General features: G+C 38.2%; 1 protein-coding gene across 1 annotated transcript; it reads right to left on the bottom strand.

The window, feature by feature from the left end:
• Window positions 1–6,064: 6,064 nt before the first annotated feature.
• FMO3 (flavin containing monooxygenase 3) lies at window positions 6,065–15,741 on the bottom strand. The gene is given in 6 exon segments (XM_006878349.1): window positions 6,065–6,389; window positions 7,215–7,233; window positions 7,236–7,286; window positions 13,656–13,842; window positions 13,844–14,012; window positions 15,509–15,741. Coding segments are annotated over 6 exon segments (984 nt in total).
• Window positions 15,742–18,027: the final 2,286 nt, after the last annotated feature.

Raw genomic sequence — 18,027 nt, 5'->3', positions numbered from 1 at the left:
GGATTGGGCAGCATTTCTTTCTATTGTGCATAGGGACACTGTGAGTTGGTACTGACTCGATGGCACCTAACAACAACAACAACACTTTACCAAGCACTATGTTCTTCTCCATGAATGTTGATAGTTGATCTGATTAAATGAAGTCTTTGACAACTTCAATCCTCCCTCAATTTATCATAATGCTATTTATTGGTCCAGTGGTGAGGATTTTTATTTTCTTTACACTGAGGTACAACCCTTACCGAAGGCTGTGGTCTTTGTGGTAATGGTTAACTAGGTCACTTGTGGAACTGTAGACTTTATGTTACAAATAGATTAGCTTCATGATCTAGGGTTTCTTTCCACTGTTATTTTCAGCTGCCACAGAGTCAGCCTGACTCACAGTGACCCAATAAAATAATACCTTGTTCTGTGCCGGCCTCATGATTGTTTGCAGATTGCACCATTGTGATCCATAGGGTTTTCATGGCTGACTTTTGGAAGTAGGGCATTAGGCCTGTCTTTCTTCTCCATCTTAGTTCCACCTGATAGCAACTCATAAGCCCCACTGACGGATGGGTGGTAGCTGTGTATGAGTCACACATCTCCCACATGGAAGATGAGACTTCTACCACTGATCCACCACTGTCCCTTTTGGTGAGCTTTGGACAAAGTGTAAAGTATTTCAAGAGAGAGAAATAAGAGAGCAGGAGCATGCCCGCAAGTGTAATAGTCTCACATTGGAATGAGTTTAGTTTGAAAGAAAGCCAGTTTTGTGGAGGGGAAAGGTGTGAGATGGAATTAAAAAGTAGACAAGGATAGAGAGGGATCTTGAAGGCTATATAGGAATTCTGGATTTACTCTTACTGTCAATGCAAGGTTTAAGCATGAAATGACAAGATCCTATTTGTGTTTGAGAAAGATCACTTTAGCTGCATGGTGGAAAACGGAATGAGAGGATACAAGAATGGAAGGGGACTACCTAGGAGGTTGTTAGAGTAATGGGTTAGAGTTCATGGTGGCTTGAGCCAAAGAAAGAGAATTGAAACTTTTTCTGATTCTGTGAGTGAAGCCAAGTAAGTAATGAGTCAAGGTCTTTGGTATGGGTAACTAGATATTGAGAAGCTTCATTCCAAGATCATAGAGGCTAGGCAAGGAACAAGTTTAAGTGAGTAGGCATGTGAATATTGATGGTGATGGAAATTAAGAGTTAGATTCAGCATTTATAAGTGTGATATGCTCATTCACATCCAAGTAAAGATACCAAGGTATAAACCTGAGTAATTTATATAATTAAATCATTCATACAAATGATTTAAATTAAGGAAGTAGGAGCCTCACCTCAAATGCCAATCACTTCTGGATGTCAACACAATGAACCAGTTATGTGCAGCTAGTATCATCTGTCAGTGTCAAGTCTGTTTGGACTCTCTTATTTTGTACTGAATGGAACTATGTGCTGCTTAATTTCTATGTCTTTAAAAGACAACAATATGGAAAGACACAAAAAGCGTCATATATCACCTTGACAAGTCACTCCAAAATTAGGATGCAGCTGTGACTCTCCCATCACCAAAGGCAGTGCATTAGATGTAGCTTTGAATCCTAACTCTGACTCTTTCTAGATGAGTGAATGCATAATTTTGGATCATAATTTCTGAAAGGCAGATTTTTAAAAAACATTATATAGTGATTCTTATTAGACATGATTTTACTCCCTTTGTGACATTTTGCAGGAGCAGTTTTTGTTGTGGCATGATTGTTATTGTTGTTAAGTGCCATTGAGTCAGTTCCAACTCAGAGCAACGCTCTATAGGGTTTCTGAGGAGAGGTGGATAAGGTTCAAACCAACCTTAAGATTCAGCTTGTATTCTAGAGTGCTATACCAGGACTCTGTTACATGATTAGTGAATAATAATACAGGTCCTGAAAATCCTATACAATGAAGAATTGTCCTGTATTTCAAACAACTGTTGAATGGTCCACTGTATGTATATGTGAAGATGAGAATTCTGATGAGATCCAATATATTACAATTGGTCCTATATATTACAATTCATAAGGGGAATACTTTATTTTAAATTATGTGTTTAAGTAAGTATATTATCTATAAATTTCACTTCAAGATCACAGGAAGTGTTTTACAAAGTACTTGGAATTATTCTGACCACATTGTGTTTGCATTGAGATCAATTGAACTCTAATGTGGTGAAAAGAGGGACTGCCTTTGGAGATGCACTTGGCCTAAGACTCATATTCCTAAAGGAGCTCATGTTTATACTTTCCAAAATATTATTACTGAATAAATTCATACATGTGGTCACAGATTCACAATGATAGGACTGAAAGATGTTTATCTTAAAATTGTGAACTTGGGCTGCTGTTGTTAAATGCTGTTGAGTTGGTTCCTGTTTAGGTTCCCAAGGAGTGGCTGGTGGGTTTGAACTGTCTCTAGTATATTATTAATTCCTGTTTTTGCAATCCACCACTTGCATGTCAGCTTGTTGTACTGTGGTGGCTTGTGTGATATTATGATGTTGGAAATTATGCCACCAGTGTTTCAAATACCAACAAGGTCACTCATGGTGGACAGCTTTCAGTGGAGCTTCCAAACTAAGACATACTAGAAGGAAGGACCTAGAAATATACTTCCAAGAAAGATTGGCCAGTGAAAATCATATGGGTGTCAGTAGAACATTGTCTGGTATAATGCTGGAAGATGAATATCTCAGGTTAGAAGGCACTCAAAATATGACTGGGTAAGATCTGTCTTCTCAAAGTAGAGTTTGTCTTAATGACATAGATGGAGTAAAGCGCTTGGAACCTCTGTTTACTGATGAGGCATGACTTAAAATGAGAAAAAGCAGCTGCAAACATCTATTAGAAACCAGAACATGTAATGCATGATGTATGAATCAAGGAAAATTGCAGGTTGTCAAAAGTGAAATGGAATCCATAAAGATTAATCTCCTAGGTATTAGTGAGCTGAAATGGACTGATACTGGCCATTTTAAAACAAATGATCATGGTCTGCTATGTTGGGAATGACAAACTGAAAAGGAATAATGGTACTTTCATAGTCAAAAAGAATATTTCAAGATCTATCCTGAAGTACAAGTCTGACAGTGGTAGGATAAGACCCCTAAACCTACAGGGAAGACCAGTCAATGCAACGATTATTCGAATTTACACACCAATCAGTAATGGCAACGATAAAGAAATTGAAGATTTTTTACCAGCTTCTTCAGTGTGAAATTGATAAAAAATGCAATCAATATGCATTGAAAATTACTGGTGATTGGAGTATGAAAGTTGTAAACAAAGAAGGATTGGAAGTTGGAAAATATCACCTTGGTGATATAAATGATGGCAGATATCACATAATAGAATTTTGCAATATCAAAGACTTAGTCATCAGAAATATATTTGTTCATCAACACAAATCGCTACAATCATGTGGACCTTGCCATATGAAATACACAGGAATCGAATTGTCTTCATATATGGAAAGAGATGATAGAGAGCTCAGTATTATTAGTTAGAACATGGCCAGGAGCTGACTGTAAAAGAGACCATCAATTGCTCACACACAAGGTCAAGTTGAAGCTGAAGAAAATTAAAACAAGTCCACAAGTACCAAAGTATGACCTTGAATATATCCCACTGAATCTAGAGATCATCTCAACAATAAATTTGAGGCATTTAACACTAATGATGGAAGACCAGACAAGCTGTGGAATGGCATCAAGGACATCATGCACAAAGAAAGCAAGAGGTCATTAAAAAGATGAGAAAGAAAAGACAATGGACTCTGAAAGTTGCTCTTGAATGTAGAGTAGCTAGAATGAGTAGAGAAATGATAGCATAAAAGACCTGAACAGAAGACATCAAATAGCAACTCAAGAAGACAAAGAAAGTATTATAATGAGGTGTGCAAAGACTTGGAGTTAGAAAATCCAAAGGGAAGAACATGCTCAGCATCTCTCAAGCTAAAAGAACTGAAGACAAAATTCAAGCTTTGAGTTGCAATACTGAATGAATAAACACTATGTAGCATCCCCATGAGTCAGAACTGACTTGAGGGCACTTAGCAGCAACAACAGGTAATTTTCTAGGCACTGGGGCCATGAAAACAAATGTTTCTGTCCTCATGACACTTGCATTCTACTGGAGAAAGAGATAATGCACAAATGTAGACTATATCAGATGCCATGGGGTAAAAAGTACATGCAACAGGAGGGTAGGGTGTTATAAGAGGTGGCTATTTTTACATGGGCTGACCATGGATGGCTTCTAATGGATTACCATTCGAGCAGAAACTAGGATGAATTGTGTGCTTGGCTCTTATGCAAACTGAAGTTTGGCTAATGGTTGTGTCTGCAGGAATACATTCACTTCCTGCAAGACAATTTGGTGTTAATATTTGGGCCAACATTTTATAAGATCCCAAAAGGATGTTAGTATTTGGGTCAACATTGCAGAAGACCCAAGAGTCCAAATGAATATTCCCCCCTCCATAATTTCTGCTAAGGAAGAAGGGCAAAGAAAGAACAAAGAATAAGAAAGGAAAGAAAGAAAAAAGAGGAAAAACTCTTAAAGTAAAAGAATAGAAATCAAAAGAAAGGATACTATCAAGGAAAGAAGAAGAACACATATGAATAAGAGGAAAACAAAAGGAGCAAAGGAGGGAAAAGAGGAAGTTGAGTGGTAGACCTCAATGTTTGGCTAAAAGTTCTTACTTGACTTTGGAAACTGTAAACTTGTGGAAGGCTGAATGGCTAAAACCTTCTTTCAAGGCCACTTCACCCATCCTGGTAACTAGATATGGTCAGTGCTCCATGGGTCTAAGATGAGGCTGCCTGCTCCCATAAAGATTTACAGTCTGCGTGACACTTTATTAGGTCGCTATGAGTCAGACACAATCCAATGGCTGTGGGTTTGATTAGTATGAACTGTGTAGAATAACAACCGGTGGAGTCCTCAGAAGACTGATAAAGCCAATAGTTTATCTCAGCTACTCTCTGCTATCCCAATTTAGACATGTGATCAAAATGTTAACATATTCTCCTGCTTATTATCATTACATTTTATCAATGCAACAATACTCATTTTAAAGAAATAACATTTCAGGTTTATTCCAGTACACCAGAAGTTCATCCTAGGAGGACAATGTTTGATTTGGCCACAGTTTTGGATAAATACTTGATTTAAAAATATTTGTATTAAGACCTTCCATTCAGCTAAAATGTGGAGGCATTTCTTAATATTGATCATTATTTTGTGTCACTGTGCTGTAACATTTGTTTTTGGTTTTATTTTAAATTATGAATTAAAGGAGTTACTTGTCAACTGTCAGCAGCTGTGCTTCAGGGCTCTTTATGCAGATTAGGTCTGAATGCTCTCTGTCTCTGAGCCAGGGAATAGGAAGTATTGCCTGAAAGATGCTGCACAACATAGACATAAATCTAACAGCCTAATTCTCTCCCTGACCCTGAAAAGAGTTTATAGAGGTAGCTGGAGAGTCATACATTATAATTACTCTGCTCAATTTATTTTTTGTTCAGATATTAAGTACACATTTTAAACACAGTTTAAAGGAGAAAAAGAGCCCTATCAAAATGTTTGAGAGAGATGGTTTAGGTTAGACATATTCAGATAACATTTAAATATATCTGGGATAGGGCCATAATTCTGACGGTAGAACCTAGAAAGAAATGATTAATGGCTTTCTTCAGATCACGCCATGATTCTTGTAAGGACCTATCGAAAAGCCTGAAACGAGCACTGTTTCACTGACTAATACCTACATAGTACTCAGAAAGAAAGCTGAATAAGAAAGTTGTTGTTGTTAAGTGCCCTTGAGTTGGTTCCAACTCACAGTGACCCTGATAGGGCTTCCAAGGAGTGGCTGGTGAGTTTGAACTACCAACCTTGTGGTTCAATCCGCCCTTGCACTTGAGTGCTTATCCTACAGCGCCACACCAGGACTCCTGAATAACAAAGTAGGAGGTGCAAAATTCTTAGTTTTTAAATAACAGAGTCCTGCCCAGGTATTGTCAATAACTAAAAACCCTAGAGTGAATGGTTAAACCAACACAAGCAAAATAGCAATGAACAGAAGAGGAATAGCAAGGAGCTTGAGACAATGGAAGAATAAGCAAGGCTTCTGAGGGCTCCCAACAACTCGTGTCTTCATGGGTTTTAGTGTTCAGTCCCACTGGGTCAGGATGGCCACTGGCCACTTCCCTGGTCCCACCAGCCTAAACTGGTATGCGCTGCAAGGGCCAAAGAAAACTTCCAAGGCTAATTTAAGATCTGCGAACAAAAGCCATAGGACACTGGGTTTTGCTCCAATAAAGGAGGCAAGTTCATCCATATAATCCGTCTGTATGGTCTCATTTTTGCCAAACCTAGAAGGAAGCAAGGAAATATCACCATGAATATCCAAGTTCTGTGCAGAAACAAGGACATTGATAAAAGCCCCACACCTTTTTATAGTGTAAACAGGAATTAATGTCAAGCCCTATATTAATAATGGGAACACTTTATATTATATATATTGTGCTTTGTAGTTTTTTTCTAAGATTTTCATACGGATCTCATCTGGACATTCCTCAACACTGCAAGGCAGCTGAGGAAGGCATATAGATTCCAGTGTACAAATAAGTATAATGCTTCTTGTTCAAGTGTAGTTGTGAGTTCATGGTCACTGAGCTACTTAGTGACAGACCTAGCACTGGATCTGAGGTCTCCTGACTCATATTCATTTTGCTGAGTCATTTTCATTAGAGGCACCAGTTTGAAGATAATTCTACGTGTCTTAGAAGAGTTGTGGGCAACAACACTGACATACACATTTCCTGACTTATAACTATTGAATTATTGACGCACAAGTGGTCCCAAACTCCTGTAACTTGGAATCCTTTTTAGGTGTCTTTGCTGTGATGTATGGAGGCGGGGGTGGGGGGGGAGGGTGCGGCATGGAGAGCTGACTCCAATGTCGGTTCTTTCTGTCCTACTATTTACTCTGTGTTTTGCAAGTAACAGGATTTAAGACACAATCACATACAAAGTAGATCCTCAGATAAGTATTTATTAGATGGATGAATTTAGATTATAACTGGACCCCCTAATGACATCACTCAGAGTCATTTAAGATGAAAGCAGGTCTAAGCATTCACAAAGTCTGACCTCTCTATGCAATTCCAGAGCCCCTTTATAATTGGTACTTTTACCATTTGAGCTTTGCGCCATTTTCTCATCAATATCACACATCATGTTTTCTACAGAAGGCAAAGTGCAAGTTCCTAAAAAAGATAATAGTTACATAACTCTGGCAAAGGCTCAGACTGGAATTTTCCACATGTGAAAAGTTATGAATCACATTAGTAATTCCATTTTGTTTTGTTTATTTGTCACCATCCAGCAAAATTAAACCTCAAACAAATGAGCTGTTGACCATTTTGAGACAAATATACAGTTCATTCCCAGCCTTCTCAGAACAAATGCCTGTTACAATAATTAAAAACTGTTTTCCTAATAGCTTTGTTATTATAAACTTTGCTCTTAAACCACTTACCAGATGTTTACAGTCTTTCTAGGATTATATTCTAATTTCTCATCAATCCCAAAGAATATTATATAATAATTTTTAGCCAAACAGAAGGAAATAGGCATATCTTTTCTAAGATTTAAGAAAAACAAACAAAAATAACCTTCATAGGAAATAAGCCCGCTTTGCCAGAAAAGGAAATTATTAATAGATAAGATATAGAATTTAATGAAGCCCCAAGTTTCTGTCTGCATCCAACAGTTATTGGATAAGACTGAGGATATGGGCTGTCCCCAAGTCAATCTCCAAAGACAAGGATGCTAGGAAACTAGATCTGGAGTGGGATTGCTCCAGGGTTTCAGATTCATTCACATAGAGTTCACGGAAACGATAATCAAAACATGCCTTTGATCCCAATCTGAAGGTCTGAAGATACTTCAAATGTAGGTGTTTTGTTTTGTTTTTCTGGCCATATTGACAAAACTTAAATAAGACTATAAATGCCAGGTCAGTTTTGATCCTTTAAGACCTATAATGACTTGCTGAATTTCCTTTTCCAGCAATCCTTGCTAACAGAGTCTCTTGAGCAACTTTTGTTAGCCTGTTCTGACTGTTGAAGCCAGTCCAATCCTCAGGCAGGAGGAGAGAGAGGAAGAAGTAGAGAAAGACAGAAAGATGCAGAGAGAGAGAAGAAAGAGGTTGGATTCAGTAACCCACCAGCTACTGCTGGGTTACTTGTAACTGGACTCTCTGTCCTGGTACACTGGTACCTCAAAACTGTTAACCATATCTCCAATTCCCCCTAAAAATTCATCTTTGCCTTGTACATCAATGTCCTATTGATTGGATCGTTTCCTTCCTTCAGAGCCCATATTACAACTTGTGTCCTCACAGAGTAAAAGTATCACTCTTCAATGCCAGTCATTCATTCTGAGGCTGTTCTTTAAATTCTTTTCTTTCATACTATCACTTACATGACTGTTGGTCAAGAACAACATCACCCTGCAGCACATCTCTGCCTGGCACACAGTGGTGGCAGCAGCAATGTGCTCAAATGTAACAATTGTGAGGATGGCACAGTAAGAGTAGTGTTTCACTGTTGTGAATGGAACCTCTACGAGTTAGAATCTACTCAACAGCCCCTAACAACAACATAGGTATAAAAATCTTGGATGATTTAGCAGACTTATGTCCTTTTCAAGCAACATTCTAAGTCTACCAGTTTTTCTCTGACTTGTTGGAGACATTAAAGTCTCTGCTTATATCTTAGGCTACCTCTTGCCACCAGACTGATATCTACTTCATCAGTGAGGTGTACTATTAGTGATATTGTCTGATGATTTCCACATTTTATTGGGTCATCTCTTTTGGGAATATGCACAAACATGGGTCTCTTCCAATCAGTTGGGCAGGTCTTTCAAATTTCTTGGCATAGATGAGCGAGTGCCTCCAGTGATGCATATGTTTGTGGAAAGATTTTAATTTGTATTCCATCAATTCCTGGAGCCTTGTTCTTTGCCAATGTCTTCAATGTATCTTGTACTTCTTCCTTAAGTATCATTGGCTCTTAATCATATATTATCTCTTGAAATGGTTGAACATGGGCCATTTCTTTTCAGTACAGTGACTCTGTGTATTCCTTTCATTTTCTTTTTATGCTCTCTGCATCATTCAATATTTTGCCCAAGAGTGCTTCAGTATTGCAGTTGAGGCTTGCATTTTTCCTCAGTTCTTTCAGCATACTGAACATGCTCTTCCCTTTTGGTTTTGTAACTCTAGACCTTTGCACATTTCATCATATTTAACTTTGTCTCCTATAGCTGCCCTTGGACATTTTCTGTTCAGCTCTTTTACCTCCTAATTTCTTCCATTTACTTTAGCATCTTTACACTGGAGAGCAAATTTCAGAGTCTCTTCTGACATCCATTTTGGTCTTTTCATTCTTCCTTGTATTCTTTATGACTTTTTGCTTTTTTCCTGTATGATGTTCTTGATGCCATCCCACAGCTTTTCGGTCATTAGTATCTAATTCATCAAATCTGTTTTTGAGATGATCTCTCTAAATATGTTCAAGGTCATATTTTGGCTCTGATGGACTTGTTTTCATTTTCTTCAGCTTCAGCCTGATCTTGTGTATCAACCAATTGATGGCCTGTTCTACACTCTGCCTCTGATGATATGGAGCTTTTCCACCATGTCTTTCCACAGGTGTAGTCAATTTGATTTCTGAGCATTACATCTACTGAAGTCCATGTGCAGAATTGTTTTTTATGCTGTTTTAAATAGGTATTGGTAATGAATAAGTCAAAATGAATAAGTCTTGCAAAATATGATAGCATCATTTCTATCACCAAAGCTATATTTTCCAACTACAGATCATTCCTCTTTGTTTTCCACTTTTGCATTATAACTACCAATGTATCCTGATTACATGATGATCCATTTCAGATGGAAGAAGTTGGCAGAATAATTTAATCATAGTGGTATTAACTGGTCTTTTTTTGTATGTGTATGGATATTACCCTATCACAGACAATATTGTATGTCAAGATAGACCTTGAAATGTTCTTTTCATGATGAATGTGATGCCATTCTTCTTCAATTTGATATTCTTGTTTTAGTAAACCATGTGATTTTCTGATTCAGAGTGGCCAATACCAGTCCATTTCAGTTCACAAATGCCTAGGATATTGATCCTTATGCATTCCATTTCATTTTTTATAACTTCATATTTTTGTAGTTCATACTTTGTACATTTCCATGTTCTGATTATTAATGGATGTTTACAGTTGTTTAGCCTCATTTTGAGTAGTGTACCACCAACTAATGAAGGTCCCCAAAACCTTACTCCATTTATGTCATTATGGTCAGCTCTACTTTGAGGGAGCAGCTCTTCCCCAATCCTTTCAACTGGAAAGACTCATCTTCCAGCACTATGTGGCAAAGTTCTGCTGCTTTTCGTAATGTTTTCAATTTCTGGTACTATATCTGATAATATTCAGCAGCTGTTTATAAGGTTTATCGGTGGAAAAAAATTCAGAATTAGTCAGCCTTTCCTTATTCCTAGTCTGTCTTAGTTTGGAAACTCCACTGAAACTTGTCTACTCTGGGTGACCCTGCTGGTATTTAAAATAACAGTGGCATAGCTTCAAGCAGCACAGCAGTGCAGCAACATGTAGGCCGTCACAGTATGACAAATGACAGACATGTGGTGGTTTATACTTACAAGTTCAACTAAACTTAGTACTGAACTTTGATATCTCTATTTGTTCCCTAATCATGGCCGTTTGGCTTTATGATCCACATCTGCCCACATTTGCATTAAAATTTTACTGTGAATCTGATCCTAGTACCTCCTTCTGGGGACATGGTATTTGACTTCCTTCCCTGACCCTCAAACAATGTTTTTCTTTGCTTTTAAAAACATTTGGTTGTTAGCCAACCCAGTTTAGTAGGCAAGATAAAGAATAATATTCAATCTATTCTCAGTGTGTAAATGATGTCTTCAAAGATTACTACTTTCTCATTAAGAATATGTTTAATTTTGCTACACTAAGCACTCCAGTTGGTTTAATGAGGAATGAAAAAAGATGGAATTAGATTTAGACTAGAATATCCTGAGGATTAATAGCATTACTAAAGTGGGTGTGGCAAATCTTTTAATTTTATTTTTATTTCTAATTTCAACCAAAAGTTTTTGCTTTAAAAAATTGTAAGGGATAAACTAAACAGATTCTGTTTTTTAACTATCATTCTCAGTTGCATCAACTTTTTCTCTTGAATTGGCGTTTCATTGTGTTATACATAGCGTTGCTATGATTCGGAGCCTACTCAGCAACATCTCACAGCAACCACAATGAAATGCCTAACTGAAGCACTTAGTGTGGATCTCACTGTTAATGGGCTATACTGTTTAATCTGCCAATCTAGAAAAACACTCAAACATATGTAACTGTTAATATTGGATAGTTATTTCTTAGATACTGTGCTAAATATTTCCATGTATTACCTCTTGGGAACTATCATGACCATCCTATGAAATAGGTATGGACATTATTCAAATTGTATTTACATGGAAATCAAGAGTAAAATGACTTACATAAAGTTAAAAAAAATTTTTTTGGTTGTTGCTGTTAAGTGCCATAGAGTTGGTTCTGACTCATCATGACCCTATATGGGGTTTCCAAGGAGCAACTGGTTGGTTTGAACCTCCAACCTTGCAGTTAGGCATTCAATGCTTATCCTACAGTGCCACACCAGGACTACTTTTAAAATACAGGAACCTAGTATTCATATTAGAGACTATCTCCAACACCTAAACTTTTACACCTCTAATGATTCACTGAAGTTCTGATGTGGTGCTACAGGTTAATGCACTGGCTCACGAAGTCAGTTTGAATCGCAAGATCAGCCATTCAAACCCACCAGCAACTCCTCAGAAACCCTATAAAGGGTTGATAGGAGGACCAATCGCTGGAGAAGGATATTATGTGTGGTAAGGTGGAGGGTCAGAGAAAATGACGAAGACCCCCAGCGAGATGGATTGGCCAAGTGGCAGTATTGATGGACACAAGCATGGCAACAGTAGTGAGGTTGGCCCAGGATCAGGCAGTGTTTCGTTCTGCTGTGCATAAGGTCGCTATGAGTCAGTACTGACTTGATGGCACGTAACAACAACAACAACAACAACAAGAAGTCGAAATTGATTTGACAACACTTAACAACAACAATGATTCACTATTTGCCCTTATCTGACTTGTGACAGAGAAGAAAATAATAGAAAAGCCACGGTCTTTCCAGTAATAATAATTTTCTTTCTGTGGCTGTGGATATCTGAAATTGACTAAATATTGGCTTCAGAATATATTCCCTTACTGATGTCTCGAGCAATGTCATTCAGCTGAGTTTTGAAATGACAATTTTATAAGGTCGTCATATGTTTATGATTAGGAGCTTTGGTACTTCAAGTCTAATGAACTATCTGGAGTAATTTCAGCAATAAGGAGCTATAAATCACAAAATAGCTCCTCTAATAACACCTTGTACTATTGTATATGATAATTCAACGTGATATATTTTAAACTGCTTGTATAGTATAGCAATGAGAATATAGACTTATAAAGTCTCAAGACTGGATGGGGCCTGGGAGTGTTGTTGAGTTGATTATAATTCATAGAGACCCCATGTGTACAGAGAATTGCTCCATAGGGTTTACAAGATTGTGGGTTAAGTATTGAGTTGCTAACTTCAAGGTCGGTGGTTCAAACACACCAGCCACTCCATGGGAGAAAAATGAGGATGTCTACTTCCATAACGAGCTCCATAAGGAACTCTGGTAGAGTAGTGGTTATGAATCGGGCTGCTAACCTCAGGGTCAGCAGTTCAAAACTATCAGCCGTTCCGCAGGAGAAAGATGAGGCTTTCTGCTCCCGTTAAGATTTACAGCCTTGGAAACCCTGTACAGGGTTGCTATGAGTCGGAACTGACTCCAAGGTACGTAACAACAACAACAACACTTCCATAAAGATTTATTATTTGGCAAACCCCGTATAGGTCACTATGAGATGGAATTCACTGCATGACAGTTGGTTTTTGGACTGTGAGTGACCTTATGGAAGCAGATCACCAGTTTTGTATTCCAAGGTGCTTCTGGATGGGTTTGAATTGTCAATCTTTAAATGTGTGGCACTTAACCATTCAGGAACTCCTGGGTTATTAATTATTAGAATTAGTTATGATGGTATGATTATATAACCTATGGAATACATTTTAAGAGTATAATTGTTGTTGTTGTTGTTATGTGCCATCGAGTCGGTTCCGACCCATAGCGACCCTGTATAGGGTTTCCGAGGGTGTAAATCTTTACGGGAGTAGAAAGCCTCATCTTTCTCCCGCGGTGCAGCTGGTAGTTTCGAACCGCTGACCTTAAGGTTCACAGCCCGATTCGTAACCACTACGCTACCAGAGCTCCTTAAGAGTATAATTATAATCATATAATTAGAATATAATCATAATCAACTAATTATAATTAATCGTTAGTCTCTTGCCATTAGGATTCTTCTTTTCACAAAGACCCAAAGGCATCTTCATTGGTATCCGTCACTCAGTTTCCTTTTCTACTCACCCTTTATTACTTGTGCTGCACAGCGAGCTTGCAGGTCAGTCGTAGGGATGGCAGCCCCACAGGATTGGACAAGGCCAATCACTGCCATAGTTGACTTCTCTAGTAGAGGGGGGAAGATGTCTTTATATAAGGTGACCTCATTGTTTCTGCTTTTGATGATAGAGTCATCAAGGAAGGGATAAGCATTAGCCATAGACTGTTGCAAAAATGACACAGTCAATGGCCTCAAACACGGTCCCATCCTCAAAACTGGCCGAGGTCTCTGTGAATGCCTTCAGGTTAGGCTTAATGGACACAGTGCCACACAGAATGCAAGCTAGGAGCACATCATTAAACACAGGCTCTTTCTTCAGCGTTCTGGCCGGAAAATAGAGATAACAGCCAGACTTGTAATACTCCCTTTTGTTTCACTGATATTGATATCTGTGTGTAGGTAGAGATACATGGATATGTAGATATCTAGCTTCTATAGATACTCAGGTATTTAATAAGGAATGAAAAAAAAAACTACTCAAGATTTTTTTCTGTGGTTTGGAGTGTTGTTGAAGAACAAAATGACATAAAGCAGCATGATGAAGCAAGATAAATTGTCTTTTTTTGGATCCCTTCTCTCTATTTCTTGCAATCTTTTACTTCTCTACTTGCATGTTGAATGTTGTTAAATGCCCTTGAGTTTATTCCAACCAATAGTGACCCTGTATAGAGTTTCCAAGGAGCAGCTGGTGAGCTTAAACCACCAACCTTGCAGTTCAAATGGCTTTGTAGTCTGACGCATTAGCCCACAGCACCGCACCAGGACTCCTGCATGCCAAATAGGACTCTCAAATTTAACATGTATTACTTCTCATCTTCATTATGTGAACCCTATGCTTGCATACTTGCTCAGATCAAAAACCTTGCAGATATCCATGGCCTCTTTGTTGCTCTTACCCTTTACCAATTTAATAGGAAATCCTGTTTGCTTCTATCTTCAAAATGCATCCGAAACTGATATATTCTGACTTCTGACTGCTAATGAACCTAGTCCAAACCACCATCACTTCTCTTTGGGGTTTTGACAATAGTTTTCTAACTAGTCTTTTTGTTAACTAGTTTTTTTTCCTTCCTCCCTTATTGTACCCTTCTACCTTGAAAGCTCTGGTAGCGTAGTGGTTATGAATCGGGCTGCGAACCACAAGGTCAGCAGTTTGAAACTACCAGCTGTTCCGCGGGAGAAAGATGAGGTGTTCTGCTCCGGTAAAGATTTACGGCCTTGGAAACCCTGTACAGGGTCGCTATGGGTCAGAATCGACTCCATGGCACACAGCCACCACAGCCACCTTGAAAGAACATTGAGAGCACAGCACATTGATGCTCCTTCTGCTCTGTGTAACTTAACTTTGAAGTTATGTGAGAGGCAGTGGAACATCGTGGCTAAGAGAGAGGGCTTTGAAGTCAGCTTATCAGGGTTTGTTGTAAAGCCTGGTTCTGCTTCTTGGCTGTGAGTCTTTGGTAGTCATTAACTACACAAAACCTCAGTTATCTTATCTTTAAAATGGGGTTAGTATTAGAGCACTCTTCGTTAAATTATCTGGGAAGATTAAAAGAGATAATGCATGTAGCAGTCTTAGAACAAGTTCTGACATGTATTTAGAGCATAATAATGATCATTACTCTAGGGACTAACTCCTGATGTATTACATAACTTCCCAGGTGTGCAAATATGATAAGAAGAAACTGGAAAGCATTCTTATTTTTTGCATTCTTTTATCCTTGGAGGTCTGAGATGTTATTACTTTACTGCTGTTGATTTGTTTGAGTGCTTTCTTTCAGTTGGTAACATAGAAAGAAAGATTAACAAACATCTTCTTGACACATTTAAAGGCATCAAGCCATAGTTATCGTGCTTGGACCTTCAATTCATCTGTTTCATGTACCACCAGTCAGAGATGGCAGTTGGTAAGTTGTTTTTGAGGAAGATTGCAAATCGGGTGATAAAAAACATGTCCCAAGGGTAGCCATCATCCCAGACTCTGCTCATCACTCAGGATCCACTTCTGAAGCTGATGATGACCTTTAAAAACACCAATTCAACCCTGAAAGTCATGACTGCTAGAAGTGGATATTGTGTTGTGCCCCCAGGTCCCCTTCTGGACTGGATCTATTAGCCCAGCTGTCCAGAGTTTTGCTAGATGGTAGCCCTCACCTTTCAGCCCTCTTTGAGAGTTGCCTTGGGCAAAGAGAATGGTTTCACCCAAAGTCTTGTACCCTTCTGGTGTCTCTGCATACAATGTCTGGTGGGTGCAGGGCTATAGAGGCCCTGCCCCTCACCCCAATTTGGGGCAACTCCAAAACACCATCTCAACTTTGTTGTTGTTTTGTTAAGTGCCATTGAGTCAGTTTCAATTCATAGCAACCCTGTGTAGGCTTTCTGAGGTGTCATTGGTGTGTTTGAACCACCAACTTTGTTGTTCAAACCAAACTTGCGGTTCAGCACTTATTCTAGAGTGCAGCACCAAAACTCCCTCTACTTTAGAGTAAAGTGCAAGGGAAGCTTCTATCCCTTCCTTTGGAGATACTGAACCTGAGAGCATTCCCTAATAAGCCTCCTATATTTTAATCTGCAGCTCACAATCAAATTCCCAGGGAAACTAACCTATCATAATGTTATAGATAAGTTTTCATATACTAATCAAATCTTTTATGATGTACATGACCACTAACTAAATTCTTGCCATACTTTCCCTAATGCTAATCTAATGGACATTGTCTGTAAAGAAACAATTATGATCTCAAATTATGGCATTTGAATGATAATGTTTAGCACCATCCCAAAAGAAGGCAAGTGATTTGGAATCAGCAAAACTTGGCCTCAGATCCTGATTCTGCCATGTGATTTGGAGTGATTTATTTTAACTGTCATCTTTAGTTTCCTTATTCCTAAAATAGCATAGTGGTTACAAATTGGGCTGCAGTTTGAAACTACCAGCTGTTCCATGGGAGAAAGATGAGGCTTTCTGCTCCCGTAAAGATTTATAGCATCGGAAACCCTGTACAGAGTCGCTATGAGTCAGAACAGATTCCACAGCACATAACAACAACAACAACATAATACTTACCACAGATAATCTGTGAAAGGATTAATACAATGTAATTACTTGTGCAATGTGCCCAGTATTGTTTGTCAGGTAGTATATACTCAATAATCATCAGTTTTCTTCTTGACTCCTTTTTGTTATGTTAATTCCTAACAATATGTTTTTTTAAAGGTAGTTTTACAATTTTGGCTACATAGGTCACTTATGGGGTCCTGGCGTGGCACTGTAGGGTAAGCATTGGATTGCTAACTATAAGGTTGGAAGTTCAAACCCACCAATTGCTCATTGTAAACCCTATACAAGATTGCTGTGGATTGGAATCAACTCTATGGCATGTAACAATAACAATCATAATGTCATTTCTTTAGATACTTCTTGAAATGCAAGCTGGTCAAATAACAAGAGACTGAAGGATCAATTTGTGAGAGTCTCTGAACTTAGTCTTTTTTCCCTCTGATTTATTTTGTATACAACCACAGGAGAATCTCTTTAAACTATGGTTTCATGGTATCTATCAGTAGCTCCAAAAGCAGAAATTATTTATTATTATTTATGATAAAATAAACATTTCTTTAGCCTTTCAAGTCCTTAAAATATGACATAACTTGACTCTTCATTTTTCCCATCTCAGTTTCCACAACTACTCTGCTTCATAGAATCAGGAGACCTGACTATTAGTCTTCTAACACATCAGCTTAAACATTAATTTCCTCTATGACATTCAGGAACACAGTGGACATCTATAGTCCTCAGTATTCTTTTCTGTAAAATGGATAGAATAAAACTTGGATTTCTTTCTTTCAACAAAGTAACTAATTTGTATGAAGATACTCAAGTATCATATGCATTTTACAAATGAAAAATGTTAATATTAAGAAACTCCATCCCAGAAAAACAAATCTGTAATGTGCCCACTCTTTCCTTATTGACGTGGTTAGATTCCAAAGCCCAGGTCATTATGCAAAAATTAGTATTATGTGAAAATGGAGGATGATTACATCATTACACGACTGCCAAATTATATCATTACATCATTGCCAAATCATTGTCAACTGAGTCAAGTTGACATAACCTTAACCATCACAACCAGCGATACTCTCACCTTCCACTTCAGCATTTACGACTGCCGAATGCACATCATTAATACACAAAATAGTTGGGTAGTAGATGTTTTTTCACTATGGTTTTCAATGCAAAGTGTTGGGTAACAAGATTGTAGTAGAACATTGAGGGGTTGTTGTTGTTGTTAAGTGCCGTCAAGTCAATTCTGACCCATAGCAACCCCAGATAGGGTT

This window comes from Chrysochloris asiatica, unplaced genomic scaffold, assembly GCF_000296735.1.
Source record: "Chrysochloris asiatica unplaced genomic scaffold, ChrAsi1.0 scaffold00207, whole genome shotgun sequence".
NCBI classification, from domain to species: domain Eukaryota; kingdom Metazoa; phylum Chordata; class Mammalia; order Afrosoricida; family Chrysochloridae; genus Chrysochloris; species Chrysochloris asiatica.
This window is presented reverse-complemented; position numbering and strand designations above follow the sequence as displayed.